Source organism: Stegostoma tigrinum, chromosome 1, assembly GCF_030684315.1.
Source record: "Stegostoma tigrinum isolate sSteTig4 chromosome 1, sSteTig4.hap1, whole genome shotgun sequence".
Classification (NCBI taxonomy): domain Eukaryota; kingdom Metazoa; phylum Chordata; class Chondrichthyes; order Orectolobiformes; family Stegostomatidae; genus Stegostoma; species Stegostoma tigrinum.
The window spans coordinates 178,054,033-178,070,899 of NC_081354.1; the positions used below are offsets into that span (position 1 = coordinate 178,054,033).

Here is a 16,867-nt window from a genome sequence, read left to right on the forward strand (position 1 = left end):
CAGGCCAAGCAGCATCAGAGGAGCAGGAAAGCTGACGTTTCGGGCCTAGACCCGAAATGTCAGCTTTCCTGCTGCTTGGCCTGCTGTGTTCATCCAGCTCTATACCTAGTTTTCACGGATTCTACAGTTCTTACTATCTCTGAAACTATTATTTGGTATGAGCTTTGGTGCCAACTTGGATTCATCAAGCTGAGAAGTTTTTTTGAGCAAAATCATCATTTTTGCCCTTGGTGAAATCTGACTAGTATCCAAGTTTTTTTTTTTGGAGGGATTTTTTGCCTTGGGATTTCTTGCTGTATCTTAAACTCTCACTGTATTACCTCTCTGGGCATGACTAATTCTTGCCCCATCTTGCCCCAGCCACTCCAGAAGAACTAGACATTGAGCTAACATTTGGCAGCTGTGCACCCCAACTTCTTCCCCTCCCCCCTCCAGATAATCATGTTGTGCCTGCCTTGAATGCCTCAATTGAACCTGCATCCTTCATAATTCAAAAACTGCGTTCTATACTCTGACTACTGAGTGAAAAATGTGAAGACATATTCAATCATGTCTGACAAATAATTAGATTTCTTTGAGGAGGGAGCAAGCAAGATAAGTGAAATAGAAAGAGTGGAAATAATATTTGGATTTTTAGAAGGCATTTGATGAGGTGTCATGCATATTAGGCAATTTAATTCTTGTTGTACACATAGGTGGTGAGAGGTAGTAGTTGAGGAAATGGGGAGACTGCAGCAGGACTTGGGCAGATTAGCAGAATGGATGGAATACAGTGTGTGAAAATCTAAGTTTATGTGAGGTAAAGAATACAGGAATGGACTTTTGTTTTCTAAATGGGGTAAGGCTTCAAAAATCTGAAATACCAAGGGACTCGACTCCTAGTTCAGGATTCTCAAGGTTGACATCAAAGCTGAACTGGTAGTTAGGAATGCTCCTGAAGCTGTATAAAACTCTGCTCACAGTATTCCAATATGTGCTGAACCTTTTCATCTAATATCTACATAAGGATGTGCTGGTATTGGAGGGTATCCAGAGGAGGTTTGAGAGTGATCTTGGGGATCAAGGGCTTGCCACATGAGAAGCGATTGAAGACTCTGGTTTTGTATTTGATGGAGGTTAGATGCATGAGGGGGAGGGAATCTCATTGAAACGTATAAGAGACTGGATAGAGTGGACATGGCTAAGATGTTTCCACCAGTAGGAGAGACTTGATCCTGAGGCCACAGTCTGAATGAAGGGATGAGACGACATTTACAGAAATGAGACGACTTTTCTTCAGCCAGAGAGTGGTGGGCTTGTAGAATGGATTGCCACGGAGTGCAGTGGAGGCCGGGGCGTTAGATGCCTTCAAGGCAGAGATGGACAAATTCTTGATCTCACAAGGAATCAAGGGCCGTGGGGAGAGTGCAGGGAAGTGGAGTTGAAATGCCCATCAGCCATAACCTAAATGGCGGAGTGGCCTTGATGGGCCGAATGGCCTTACTTCCACTCCTAGGTCTTATCCTTGAGAATTGAAATAAGGGGGAATTTCTTCAGCCAGTGGGTGATGCATCTATGGTACTCATTGTGTCAGAGAGCTGTGGGTGAAGCTTCAGCACAGGGTTTTTGTGGTCCTGATGCACAAAATATCCTAGTTCAGTGGGTAATGTAGAAGGCAAACAAACTGGCATTTATTTCAAAGGGACTGAAGTACTAGAGAGTGAGAGAGAAATCTTGCTAATACAAATTACAAGGTAGGTCACACCTCGGATATTGTGAATAGCTTTGGAACTCTTATCTGAGGACAAGAGAAACAGGAGTAGGCTGTCGTTGTTTAGTACGGTCATGCTTTTTGCACAATCTCTATGGATGTAACACTGTATTTTGCACTCTGTTCTGCAACCCTGATGCACTTGTGACAATACTATAGCTTTCAGAGGTGCTTTTTGTTCTGGTTTCTTTCAGATAGAGATTGGAGAGAAAAGTGACAAGCAGTCTGAAAAGATAAAGGACTTCTGTTTTTTAGATGTTGGAACAATAGAAGCAGCCTACGTGGGTATGGTCAAGCGTGCTCAGATCCAGGATTTTTAGTTAGCTTTCGGCAGTTGTTCCTGCGGTTTCAGCAGGGTTGGGAGGCAGCCAATCTCTCCTGTCTACTGTACTGCTTTTACGTTTTTCTCTCAGAATTTGTCTTTTGATGTTCGTTCTTCCTGAATGTGGGATAGTCTGTTTTCTGACCTGTTCTTTTTGCCAAGGGTGTGTTTACGCGTTGTTAATGTATTGGAGCAGTTAATTAGTATTAGTTATTGTATCTGTTGTTGTAAGTTTTCTAATAGAATTGTTATTCCAAGTTCCTCTTTGCTGTATTTTAACTACGGTGTTTGAATAAATTGTGTTTGTCTTTAAGTTGCATGGTTTGACCCATCTAATTGCATCAGGAAAACAGCACCTCACATTGACCTTTTAAAATAATAAAAAGTTAGGATCTAGGCTGCCTCCGTTGATACATTTTTGAGGAGGTCAGGTCCATAACACACTCTCTGTATGGTATGATCTGCTTGTTTAAGCACATTAAAAAGAAACACTTCTCACTATCTTCTGGAGTGTGTTCAGCGGAGATTGAGAGAGATGATCCCTGGAATGGTAGGCCTAACATATGATGAATGGCTGAGGATCCTGGGATTGTATTCATTCGAGCTTAGAAGGTTGAGGGGTGATCTAATAGAAACTTACAAGACAATGTATGGCTTAGAAAGGGTAGATGCTGGTAAGTTGCTTCCATTAGGTAGAGAGACTAGGACCTGTGAGCACAGCCTTAGAATTAGAGGTGCTAAATTTAGAACGGACATGAGGAGACATTTCTTCAGCCAGAGTGGTGGGCCTGTGGAATTCATTGCCACGGAGCGCAGTGGAGGCCGGGACGTTAAATGTTTTCAAGGCAGAGATGGATAATTTCTTGATCTCCCAAGGAATTAAGTTTCTGGGGAGAGTGCGGGTAAGTGGAATTGAAATGCCCATCAGCCATGATTAATGGCAGAGTGGACTCCGATGGGCCAAATGGCCTTAATTCCATTCCTATGTCTTATGGTCTTTCTTGGTGCAAGCGACAACAATAAATCAAATTTAAACTGCCCTAGAATTCCAAAGATCAGCCCCCCCCCCCCCCCCCCCCCACCCCCACCCCCATAAAGAAGAATCCTAACCTTTTTCTTAAATAGCATCTTCCTTGTGGTTCTGGACTCTGCAACAGCGGAACATCTTGCCTGTATCTACCCTATCTGTCCCTTGAAGTACTTGGTAGATTTCCATGAGATTGATATAACACTTCAACTCCAATACTCCAATTCTCAAACAGTGATGACTGAAGTTTCATTAGCTTTTCTAATTGTTTACTGCACTCACTTGTGAGCATTCAGTGCTCTTATTGACAAGGGAACACAGTGTCTTTGGACATGTAACTTTCCAACCCCCTAACGTTTAAGGAATATTTTGCACATCTGTTTCTCCCGACAAAGCAGATAACCTCATTTTGTGCTGCCATGCTAGTTGGACTTGCTCTGCCACTAGAACAGGACATGATGGGTCTGGTGATTTATGGTGTCTAGGGCATTGACTACAAGGTATAATTCTGTTAGTATGACTGTGTCAGGCTTTCGCTTGACTGATCTGTGAGACAAACTCTTCCAAGTTTGGCAGTGGTCCCCAGACATTGTTAACAGCATTTTGCAGGTTGACTGGGCAAAAATCTGGTGCCTTGGTTGATGCTGGGGAGCAGTTTTGTTTCCTGTCTTTTTGACACCTTTTTCCTAGCAATTTGCTACAACTGCATGGCTTGCTACGCCATTTCAGAGGGTATTTAAGAGTCGGTCAAATTGCTGTGGATCTAGAGTTGCATGTAGGTCAGAATGGCAGTTTCTTACCCCAAAAGGAGGCATTAGTGAATCAGGTGGATTTTTCTGACAACTATTTCAGAGCCATCGTTACATTTTTAATTCCAAATCTTTATTGAATTCAAATTCCATTATTCAAAGATAACAAAGTGTGGAGCTGGATGAACACAGCAGGCCAATTTAGGAGCACAAGATGGTTCGCGACTGGGAGGTACAGTTGTTTATTGCGAACCGAGCGGAGGTGTTCCTCTACATTGGGGAAACCAAGCGGAGGCTTGGGGACTGCTTTGTACAAGAACACCTCAGCTCAGTTTGCAATAAACAATTGCACCTCCCAGCCGCGAACAATTTTAACTCCCCCTCCCTTTCCTTAGACGACATGTCCATCCTGGGCTTCGCTGTGCCACAATGGTGCCCCATGAAGGTTGCAGGAACAGCAACTCAAATTCCGCTTGGGAACCCTGCAGCCCAATGGTATCAATGTGGACTTGACAAGCTTCAAAATCTCCCCCTCCCGCCACTGCATCCCAAGACCAGCCCAGCTCGTCCCTGCCTCCCTAACCTGTTCTTCCTCTCACCTATACCCTTCTCCCACCTCAAGCCGCACCTCCACTTCGTACCCACTAACCTCATCCCTCCCCCTTGACCTGTCCGTCCTCCTCGGACTGACCTATCTCCTCTCTACCTGCCCACCTATACTCTCCTCTCCATCTATCGTCTTCTTTTCTCTCCATCTTCAGTCTGCCTCCCCCCTTTCCCTATGTATTTCAGAACCCTCTCCCCAGCCCCCTCTCTGAAGGCACTAGGCCCGAAACGTCAGCATTTGTGCTCCTGAGATGCTGCCTGGCCTGCTGTGTTCATCCAGCTCCACACTTTATCTCGGATTCTCCAGCATCTGCAGTTCCCGTTATCTCCATTATTCAAACCTGGGTCTAGGTCAGAAATGTCAGCCTTCCTGCTCCTCTGATGCTGCTTGGCCTGCTGTGTTCATCCAGTTTTACACCTTGTTATCTCTGCATCCCCATGTCTGTAGATTAATAGTTGGCGATTAATGCCACAAAGCCACCACCTCCCCCTATAGATTCCTGGATGCTGAACAGCGCATGCCAGCAGCTGAACTTTCAGCTTCATTTACTTTCTTTGTAATGCAAATTTTGTCTGTTCCTTGTTATGGCTAGTCAATTTGTTTTCTAATCCTGGGAATTTGTGTTTTCCTTCATGAAAACAGACACCTTTTAAGTGTTTAACTTCTCTATTTAAAATTTCTGTGCTGTCCGCTGTGAATTCTCTTGACTCTGTCTCCAATAGATCCGCACTTCTGAAAGCCAGACGTTTCTGTTTAAGGCACCTGTAGAATTATTATAAATCATTTTTGCCTTTTAACATTGTGTTCTTCTTCTCCTATTTCTTGGTCCTTATGTATTGAAAAAAACTTTTGTTATAGGTCACATTAGATTCCCTCAAAATATTTTAAGGTAGCCGAGACTCTGACTATGTTAAAAAGAAATATAAAGTGTCCATTCCAAGTGAATTGTTCATACAATAAAATCCCTACAGTGTGGAAACAGGCCCTTCGGCTGAACAAGTCCACATGACACTCGGAGCATCCCACTCAGACCCATCCCCCTATTCTCCACATCACTGAAGACTGTGTACAATTTAGCATGGCCAATCCACCTAGCCTGCACATCTTTGGACTGGGAGGAAACCCTCGCAGACAAGGGGAGAATGCACATACTCCTCACAGACAGTCGCCAAAGGCTGGAATCGAACCTGGGTACCTGGTTCTGTGAGGCAGCAGTGCTAGCCACTGTGCTGACTGGTCAAAGTGCTTGATTAAGTAAAACATCTTTTATTTAAACACTATAAGACCATATGACATAGGAGTGGAAGTAAGGCCATTCGTCCCATTGAGTCCACTCTGCCATTTAAATCATGGTTGATGGGCATTTCAACTCCACTTACCTGCACTCTCCCCGTAGCCCTTGATTCCTTGAGATCAAGAATTTATCAATCTTTGCCTTGAAGGCATTTAATGCCCTGGCCTCCACTGCGCTCTGTGGCAATGAATTCCACAGGCCTGCCACTCTCTGGCTGAAGAAATGTCTCCTCATTTCCATTTTAAATTTACCCCCTCTAATTCTAAGGCTGCGCACATAGGTCCTAGTCTCTCCGGCTAACGGAAACAACTTACCAGCTTTTAGATCTCCCCTCAACCTTCTAAGCTGTAATGAATACTATCCCAGGATCATTAGCTGTTCATTGTATGTTAAACCTACCATTCCAGGGATCATCTGTGTGAATCTCGACTGAATACGCTCCAGCGCCAGGAGCTGAGGTGTGTGGGGCCCAAAATTGGACACTGTATTCTAAATGGGGCCTAACCAGAGCTTTATGAAGTCTCAGAAGCAAATCATTGCTCTTATATTCCAACTCTCTTGAGATAAACGACAACATTACATTGGCTTTCTAAATCATGGACTCTACCTGCAAGTTAACCTTTGGAGAATCCTGGACCAACACTCCCTGATCCCTTTGTACTTCTGCTTTACGAATTTTCTCACCATTTAGAAAATGGTCCATGCCTGTGTTCTTTTTTCCAAAGTGCAAAACCTCGCATTTGCTCACATTGAATTTTATCAGCCATTTCCTGGACCAGACTCGTAAACTGTCAATCTTTCTCCTGCCTCCCCACCTCCTCAGTACTACCTGCCTGTCCACCTATCTTCGTTTCATCGGCAAACTTTGCCAGAATGCCCCCAGTCCCTTCATCCAGATCATTAATATACAAGGTGAACAACTGCGGCCCCAACACTGAACCCTGTGGGACACCACTTGTCACCGGTTGCCATTCTGAGAAAAGAGCCTTTTATCCCAACTGTCTGCCTTCTGTCAGACAGCCAATCCTCTGTCCAAGCCAGTAGCTCACCTCGAATACCATGGGCCCTCACCTTACTCAGCAGCCTCCCGTGAGGCACCTTAGCAAAGGCCTTTTGCAAGTCTAGATAGGTAACATGCACTGGGTTTCTCTGGTCTAACCTACTTCTTATCTCTTCAAAGAATTCTAACAGGTTTGCCAGTCACAATCTCCCCTTATTAAATGCATGCTGACTTGCTCTAACCAAACCTTGCACTTCCAAGGATTTAGAAATCCCATCCTTATCAATGAATTCTAGATTTTTACCAACAACCGAGGTTAGGCTAATCGACCTATAATTTTCCATCTTTTGTCTTGATCCTTTCTTAAACAAGGGAGTTACAACAGCAATTTTCCAATCGTCTGGGACCTTCCCTGACTCCAGTGACTTTTGAAAGATCACGACCAAAGCCTCCGCTATTTCCTCAGCCACCTCGCTCGGAACTCTAGGATGTAGCCCATCGGGGCCAGGAGATTTATCAATTTTTAGACCTTTCAGCTTTTCGAGCACTTTGTCTTCTGTAATGCTTACCATACTCAATTCTGCCCCCTGACTATCCTTAGTTGTTGGGACACTACTCACGTCTTCCACTGTGAAGACTGACGCAAAGTATTATTAAGTTCTTCAGCTATTTCCTTATCTCCCATCTCTATCCTTCCAGCATCAATATGGAGCGGCCCAATATCTTCTTTTGCCCCTTGTTTGTTTCTTGTGTATTGAAAGAAATTTTTACTATCATTTCTAATATTACTGGCTAGCCTACCTTCATCCTACCTTCATATTTGATCCTCTCCTGCCTAACTTCTCTCTTTGCTATCCTCTGTTTTTGTAGCCTTCCCAATCTTCTGATTTCCCAGTCCTCTTGGCCACTTTATAGGCTGTCTCTTTTTCTTTGATACATTTCCTGACTTCATATGTCAGCCATAACTGTCTAATCCCACCCCGGATAATCTTTCTTTTAAGATTAAGTTAGCACTAGTGAACATACAACCAAAGAAAGAAGAGTATATAATGAAGACTGTATAGGAAACTTAACAGGATTGTAGATATAATAACTATTACAAAATAGACCCTTGAGAAAAAGGAAAATTCAGAAAGGGATTCTCACATGCAGCTTTCCAATCCAGGAGGAAATGCCATTAAGAGAAAATTTAGAGAAAGTAGCAGCCAAGAGGCATTCACAAAAGCTTCCAATAGCTGCTGCTTAAAGCTAAAGCTTAAAAACAAGAAAGCCTGGCCACACCCAGACAGTTTTCATTGTTTCAGAGATAGTAGGAACTGCAGGTGCTGGAGAATTTGAGATAACAAGGTGTAGAGCTGGATGAACACAGCAGGCCGATTTGGGTCAAGACCCTTCTTCAGAAATGGGCCATCCAGCTCTGCACCTTGTTATCTCAGCTTTCACTGTTCCAGTTTTTTAAAAAGACACACCTCAAGGTGCCTCAAGTTGTTTCTTCAAGTAGTCTTCAGTAGCATTACTTAGGGCCTACAACCTCTCCAAAAATAACCAGGACCAAACAATCTTGTGAAAGCCACAGCATCGTCATACTTTGCAATTCTCAGATTTATGACGATTTCTGAAAGTTGAATAAGGCTTTTCTTTTCATGTTGTATAATCCATAACTTCCTATGTCAGCTGCACATGACTGACCTATTTTTGAGCTATTGCATCTCTCAGAATGTTTGTAGCAGTTGCAACCTATGCAATACTACTTTAAAGACTGCCTGTTGCCTCGGTACAGTTATGCTTTTTAGTGTATTCTCCCAACCAGTTTAGCCAACTTGTATTTCGTACTTCAATAATTTTCCTTGTTCAAATGTAACACATTTTCTTCGGATTCCACCATCCCTCTCTCAGACATAATGCAGAATTCAGTCATTGTGGTCACTCATCCTTTAAAGGCTCTTCTGCATGATATTGTTATTGAGCTTTTTCCATACATAACACTAGATCTAAAATAACCCAACTATTGTCTTCTAACCATGCGCTCTAGAAAGCATACCCTAGACATTCCAGAAATAGTTCATCTATAGCTTTTTTCCCATTTAGTTTACCCAGTCTGTATGCAGTTTGAAACACCCATGATTATAATGGTGTCCATGCTACAACCTTCGCTTGTCTCTTGATTAATGTCCTGCTCCATACTCTCATTATTTTTGCTGACCTGTAAAGAACTTCAGCCAATGCCTGTCCCCGTTGCTGTTTCTTACTTTCCCGAATAAGATTCTGCATATTGTTCGTATTAATGTACTGATGACATCCTTTATCATCACATTTCCATTTCCTTTTCTCTCTTTAATGTTGAATATCCTTCAATAATCATAGGAACAGGAGGAGACCATTTAGTCTCTTAAACCTCTTCAAATGTTTGGTAAGAGCATGATTGATTTGTGCTCTGCCTTTGCCCACATCCCTTAATACCCTTTGCTGAACAGAAATTGATCTAGCTGAGATTTAACATTATTTTTTCTCCACTGTCATTTGTGGAAGAGAGTTGCAAACAGGTACCGACCTTTTGTGTGTATAAGTGTTTTCTAACATCTCCCCTGAAACGTTTGGCCCCAATTTCTTGACTGTGCCCCATGGTTTCAAAATGCTGAGCTAGTGGAAATACTTTATCTGCCCTGTTTTTTTTCCTGTTAATATCCTGCAAACTTTGATCAGAGCACCTTTTTGACTTGTAAATTTTGGAGAAAACAGGCCTAATTTGTGTCATCCCTTCTCTTAACTTAACCTCCTGAAGATGAGGTATCATTCTTGTAAGCTGATGTTGTAGTCAGTCCAAGGCCAACGTATCCTTCCTAAGTTGTGGTGCTCACCCGTACCCAGCCCTGGTTTGCTCGGCAGTCATGTTTGTGCAATGGCAATTGTATCATAACTATTTCCCTGCATTTGTTCTTTTTTAGGTTAGCTATCTTACTGGTAATACTACATGCAGTCAAATAGTGTGTCCTTGACTTTGTCTTTATGACATCATTCCACATTTGAGGCTTTCCTGATGCTACGCTTAGTTTCTCCTGTTGTCTGTTTTTTCCTCATGCCTTTTCCACTTCCTGTCACCAATCTTTCTTCCTTCCAATTTGGGTTTGCCCTTAGGTTCCTGTCTTCCTGACCGGGAACCTGCAGCCTTGTGGACTTAGTATTGACGCCAATAACATTAGGGCTTGAGGTCTCCTATGCCCTTAACTGAACCCCCACAAACCAGGTCTTGTTATTACTCAAGATAATTAAAATGTGAGGGTGGATGAACACAGCAGGCCAAGCAGCATCTCAGGAGCACAAAAGCTGACGTTTCGGGCCTAGACCCTCCATCAGAGAGGGGGATGGGGTGAGGGTTCTGGAATAAATAGGGAGAGAGGGGGAGGCAGACCGAAGATGGAGAGAAAAGAAGATAGGTGGAGAGAGTATAGGTAGGGAGGGGATAGGTCAGTCCAGGGAAGACGGACAGGTCAAGGAGGTGGGATGAGGTTAGTAGGTAGGAGATGGGGGTGCGGCTTGGGGTGGGAGGAAGGGATGGGTGAGAGGAAGAACAGGTTAGGGAGGCTGAGACAGGTTGGACTGGTTTTGGGATGCAGTGGGTGGAGGGGAAGAGCTGGGCTGATTGTGTGGTGCGGTGGGGGAAGGGGAGATTTTGAAGCTGGTGAAGTCCACATTGACACCATTAGGCTGCAGGGTTCCCAAGGGGAATATGAGTTGCTGTTCCTGCAACCTTCGGGTGGCATCATTGTGGCAGTGCAGGAGGCCCATGATGGACATGCCATCTAAAGAATGGGAGGGGGAGTGGAAATGGTTTGCGACTGGGAGGTGCAGTTGTTTGTTGCGAACCGAGCGGAGGTGTTCCGCAAAGCGGTCCCCAAGCCTCCGCTTGGTTTCCCCAATGTAGAGGAAGCCACACCGGGTACAGTGGATGCAGTATACCACATTGGCAGATGTGCAGGTGAACCTCTGCTGAATGTGGAATGTCATCTTGGGGCCTGGGATAGGGGTGAGGGAGGAGGTGTGGGAGCAAGTGTAGCATTTCCTGCGGTTGCAGGGGAAGGTGCTGGGTGTGGTGGGGTTGGAGGGCAGTGTGGAGCGAACAAGGGAGTCACGGAGAGAGTGGTCTCTCCGGAAAGCAAACAGGGGTGGGGATAGAAAAATGTCTTGGGTGGTGGGGTCGGATTGTAGATGGCGGAAGTGTCGGAGGATGATGCGTTGTATCCGGAGGTTGGTGGGGTGGTGTGTGAGAATGAGGGGGTCCTCTTTGGGCGGTTGTGGCGGGGGCGGGGTGTGAGGGATGTGTTGCGGGAAATGCGGGAGACGCGGTCGAGGGCGTTCTCGATCACTGTGGGGGGGAAAAGTTGCGGTCCTTGAAGAACTTGGACATCTGGGATATACGGGAGTGGAATGCCTCATCGTGGGAGCAGATGCGGCGGTGGCGGAGGAATTGGGAATAGGGGATGGAATTTTTGCAGGAGGGTGTGTGGGAGGAGGTGTATTCTAGGTAGCTGTGGGAGTCGGTGGGCTTGAAAAGGACATCAGTTACAAGCTGGTTGCCTGAGATGGAGACTGAGAGATCCAGGAAGGTGAGGGATGTGCTGGAGATGGCCCAGGTGAACTGAAGGTTGGGGTGGAAGGTGTTGGTGAAGTGGATGAACTGTTTGAGCTCCTCTGGGGAGCAAGAGGCGGCGCCGATACAGTCATCAATGTAACGGAGGAAGAGGTGGGGTTTGGGGCCTGTGTAGGTGCGGAAGCGGGACTGTTCCAGAGGCACCCATAGCTGGGGCCCATGTGGGTGCCCATGGCCACCCCCTTAGTCTGTAGGAAGTGGGTGGGATCGAAAGAGAAGTTGTTGAGGGTGAGGACGAGTTCGGCTAGGCGGATGAGGGTGTCGGTGGAGGGGGACTGGTCGGGCCTGCGGGACAGGAAGAAGTGGAGGGCCTTGAGGCCATCTGCATGCGGAATGCAGGTGTATAGGGACTGGACGTCCATGGTGTTGATGATGTGTTGGGGGCCAGGGAATTGTAAGTCCTGGAGGAGGTGGAGGGCGTGGGTGGTGTCACGGACATAGGTAGGAGCTCCTGGACCAAAAGGGAGAAAATGGAGTCCAGATAGGTGGAGATGAGTTCGGTGGGGCAGGAACAGGCTGAGACGATGGGTCGACCAGGCCAGGCAGGTTTGTGGATTTTGGGAAGGAGATAGAAACGGGCCGTGTGGGGTTGGGGAACAATGAGGTGGGAGGTCCCCTTAGGTGATGAGGTCATGAATGGTGTTGGAGATGAAGGTTTGGTGCTCGGGTGTGGGGTCATGATCGAGGGGGCGGCAGGAGGTGGTGTCGGAGAGTTGGCGTCTGGCCTTGGTGATGTAGAGGTCAGTGTGCCATACTACCACTGCGCCACCCTTGTCTGCGGGCTTGATGGTGAGGTTGGGGTTGGAACGGAGGGCTGCCCGTTCTGCGGGGGAGAGGTTGGAGTCGGTGAGAGGGGTGGAGAGGTTGAGGCGGTTAATGTCTTGACGGCAGTTGGAGATGAAGAGGTCGAGGGAAGGTAGGAGGCCTGGGGGTGGTGTCCAGGAGGAGGACTTGTGTTGGAAGCGGGTGAAGGGGTCAGTGGAGGGAGGGTTAGGCTCCCGGGTGAAGAAGTCGGCGTGGAGGCGAAGGCGGCGGAAAAACTGTTCTGTGTCCAATCGTGACTGGTATTCGTTGATGTGTAGTTGTCAGGGGACAAAGGTGAGCCCCTTACTAAGGACTGACCGTCCGTCCTCAGTCAGTGCAAGGTCTGGGGGGATGGTGAAGATGCGGCAGGGTTCAGTGCGGCTCTCTTCTCTGGGGTTGCTGGCTGTGGAGGTTGTGGGCAGAGCGATGAGGGCGTCGGCCGTGGGCGGGGTTCCGTCGGCGTTTCAGTCTGCTTTACGCACCACCCAGTGTTAGCCACTAACAGTCTCCATGAATAGCTATTCACCATCCTAGCCAGATCATTATCCACTCCTTTGTCTGTCGAATTGCACTTGTCTTTTAGGGCTCTATCCCTACCGATCGTTTTTTTTATCCCTTATCCCCTCCCTCACCCTATCTTCTGCATATTTGACACTTTCCAAACTACCAGCAGTTGTGAAGAAGGATCGTTTGACCCGAAACATTAACTCTGATTTCTGTCCACGGATACTGCCAGACCTGCTGAGCTTTTCCAGCAATACCTGTTGGGTTAATTTAAACCAACAGTGTTGGCAAATGTTAATAGAGAAATGGTACTGGTAAAATTGTTGGGATTGAAGACCAATTAAATTCCCAGGGCCTGATAATCTACATCCCAGAGTACTTAGGGAAGTAGATCTGCAAGAAGTGGATGCCTTGGGGGTCATTTTCCTGGATTCTCTACACTCTGGAGCAGAACCTGCAGATTGGCGGGTGGCTAATATCACCTCAGTACTCAAAAAGGGAGGCAGAGAGAAAATGGAGTTATAGACCGGCGAGCTTAACATCAGTTATGGGGAACATTCTCGAATCCATTATCAAGGGTTTTTAAGCAGAGCATTTAGAAAGCAGTGGCAGGATCAGACAGAGTCAGCATGGATTTATGAAAGGGAAATCATGCTTGACAAATCTGTTGGAATTCTAAGATGATGTCAACTCTACTGGTTACAAGGGGGAACCTGTTGATGTAATATATTTGGACTTTCAGAAAGCGTTTGATATAGTCCCTCATCAGACATTAACGTACAAGATTAAAGTACATGGGACTGGGTAAAGTGTATTGAGATGGATAAGAAACTGGTTGGCAGAGAGGAAACAGTAGGACCTTCACTTGTGAGAAATGGTCATTTGACCTTTTCAAATTGGCACGTAGCAACTAGTGGGGTGCCACAGGTATCCTTGCTGGAACCCCAGCGATTCTCAAAATGTTTATGATTGGATCAGGGAGCAAAGTGTAACATCTCTAAGTTTGCAGATGATATCAAGTTGGTTTGAGGGTGAACTGTGGCAAGAATGCAGAGATCCTTCAGTTTGGTCTCAACAGGTTGGGTCAGTGGGCACATCAATGGCAGATGCAGTATAATTTGGATAAATGTGAGGTTATTCACTTTGGGAGCAAAACCAAGAAGGCAGATTACTACTTGAAAAGCTGTAAATTGGGAGAGGGGAGTGTGCAGCGGGACCTGGGTGCCCTTGTACACCAGTTGCTGAAGGTAAGCAAATAGGTGCAGCAGGTGGTAAAGAAGGCAAAAGAAAATTATGTTTCTAGGCTTGCTACTTTTAGATGAGGTTGGTCTTCGTTGTGAGAGATTTTAAGCACAGGAGCAGGGATGTGTTGTTGCAGTTATACAGGGCCTTGGTGAGACCACACCTGGAATATTGTGTGCAGCTTTGGTCTCCTTTTCCGAGGAAGGATCTTCTTGCTCTCCGGAGTGCGGTGAAGGTTTACCAGGCTGATTCTGGGAATGACAGGACTAACTTGAGGAAAGATTGGGATTGTGTTCTCTAGAGTTCAGGCAAATGAGGGGGCATCTTGTAGGGACTTAAGAAATTCTAACAGGCCTGTACAATGTAGAAGCAGAGAGGATGTCCCCAATGGTGGTGTGTCCAGAACAGGGGTCAGAAACTTGAGGTTTCGGTCTAGACTATTTAGGACAGAGATTGAGGTATTTCTTTACCCAAAGAGTGCTGAGCGTGTGGAATTCATTACCATGGGAAGTAGTTGATGCCAAAACATTGAGTGTATTCAAGAGGTGACTAGAAGTAGCACCTGGGGCGAATGGGACCTCAGATTATGGGGAGAAAATAGAATTAGGCTATTGAGTTAGATGATCAGCTGCAATCGTAAAGAATGGCAGAGCAGGTGCATGAACTCCTACTGGTATCTTCTATATTTCTATCTCCCAGCAAGAGTGAGTTGCAGTCCTGCTAAAATATAGACTGTCCAGCTACTTCAGGTCCCACCTGTCCCAGAACTGCTCCCAGTGCCTCAAATCAGTTCTCCAGCCACATGTTCAATTGTTTAATCTTTATTTTCTAATTCTAATTAGCACGTGGCATTGGGACTAATCCTGTCACTGCTGCTCCTGATGACCTGCTTTTGAATTTCCTTGCTAACCCATAGAGAGCTGCTGTTGTGACCTCATCCCTGTTCTTACCTATGTTGTTGGTCCAATGTGGCTCATGAATTCTAGATGATCGCCCCAAAGGATGGCCTGCAGTTTGTTTATTGTTATCCATAACACCAGCATCAGGGAAGTAACATACCATCCTGAAGTCATGTTTCCTGCTGCTGAAAAGCTTGTCTGATGCTCTTAATTTTAATCTCCCAATTGCTATTACTCTTCCATTCTTCTTTCTCCCCTCCTGTGCAACTGAGATGTCCATTAACCTCTGTGGCTGCATTCCCCTGGGGAGCTATTCCCTTTTGTAGTTTCCAAAATGGAATATTGATCCTCAAGCATAGACTGAGGAGACTGCTGCACTACCTGTCTGGTAGTTATACATTCCCCCTCTGCTTGTGCTCATCCAATCTGCAGTGTGACCATATCTGTATATATGCTGTCCATGTCATCCTCTGCCTCTTGAATGAACAACAGTATTCAAGCTGCTGCTCAAGTTCAGAGGTCAAGCTTGAGCAGCCGTGATACTTTCTGAAGATGCGTTTGTCTAGGATGCATGCAGCATAATATTGTCATGCCACTTGAGCCAATTGACTTGGCCCCCATGACTCTGAGCTGTTTATTCTCCTAGAATAAGTAGATATAGTGGCTGTGGAGGCAATCCAGAGAGGGTTCACTGTTTTGATTCTGGGGTATGGGTAGATTTTCTGACGAGGATTGTGTAAGTTGGCACTGTAGGTGGGCCTGTTACATTGGAGTTTAAAACAGCGAAGGATGACCTTAATATTTTTAGGGTGCTTAAACAGGGTTGATGTGGCGAGATTGTTTGTTGTTGGTTAGTGTAGGATCATAAGGGCATAATATGACTAATGGGTTACCATATTGAAACTGATGAGATTTGTTCTCTGAGGGTAATGAATTGCTGGAATTCTTTACAGCAGAGGGCTGTTGAGGCTGCGTTGTTTGTACATTTACACCTGAGATGGATGCAATTTTATTCACTGATGTATTGAAGGGTTGTTGGGAAAAGGCAGCGAAGTGGCTGAGGATTACCAAATCAGCCACCATGTCATTGAATGGTGGAGCAGACTTGATGGACTCTAAGGCCTATTTCTGCTCATACATTTTATGGTCAGTGTCCAGTTTTCAAAAGAGATGAATCGAAATATTTGGACTGCTTGTTTGTTGCTCACTTGGCACACAAGTCTATCTTTATCTTTATTTTTCGAAGGACTTCCCTTGGTTTCAAAGATCGGCTTGTATTCTGTGATGTACGTACATAATTTGCAGTAACTGTCCTTTTTCCCCCCCCAATGTTGGGTCTTTCTGCCTTTGGCTAAAATTGCATTTTTTAAAAATCATCTGTGTGTTTTTAATTTCCTTAGAGGCCACGCTAAAACGTCTGTTTGAATTTATTGCCTGACTGTTGGTTTGCATTGTTCTGATGTGACCTGCAAGCTTGCTTGTTTATGCCTTCATCTTTGGCAGTTTGCCAAGTTTCTTGGAGACTGATGTGAAGTTCCTCTTTGTTTCTGTCACAACTGCAAATTGGGCTTGCATGTACACTACCTCTGCTATAGTATTTTGTTTCTTTGCTGTTTGAGAGATTTTCCTGATTCAGTTGGGAATTCATTGCTATGCGTTCATTTCTCTATTGTCTTCTTTCATGGAATGCAAGCATGCACAGAAAACCTGCATTTAATTTCCCAAGAAATGATTGACTTTACAGGCGGCCGGGAGTCCCATTTAGGGCAAACTAAACGTTCCCTAAATGGAGATAATGGGAACTGCAGATGCTGGAGAATCCAAGATAATAAAATGTGAGGCTGGATGAACACAGCAGGCCAAGCAGCATCTCGGGAGCACAAAAGCTGACGTTTCGGGCCTAGACCCTTCATCAGAGAGCTCTCTGATGAAGGGTCTAGGCCCAAAATGTCAGCTTTTGTGCTCCTGAGATGCTGCTTGGCCTGCTGGGTTCCCTAAATGGAGACCAGCCAATGAAGTGG

At 45.5% G+C, this 16,867-nt stretch overlaps 1 protein-coding gene across 3 annotated transcripts in view; it reads left to right on the top strand.

The window, feature by feature from the left end:
- dnaaf9 (dynein axonemal assembly factor 9) overlaps positions 1-16,867 on the top strand; it is a 258,377-nt gene that overhangs the window by 20,850 nt on the left and 220,660 nt on the right. The window contains exon 3 of one of the 3 annotated variants that reach the window (XM_059650397.1): positions 1,945-2,035. The exons of 1 other annotated variant lie outside the window; for it this stretch is intronic. In XM_059650397.1, coding sequence (XP_059506380.1) covers positions 1,945-2,035 — 91 coding nt within the window. The remainder of the gene's footprint in view (positions 1-1,944; positions 2,036-16,867) is intronic. One more of the 3 variants, XM_059650389.1, reaches the window with a different exon arrangement.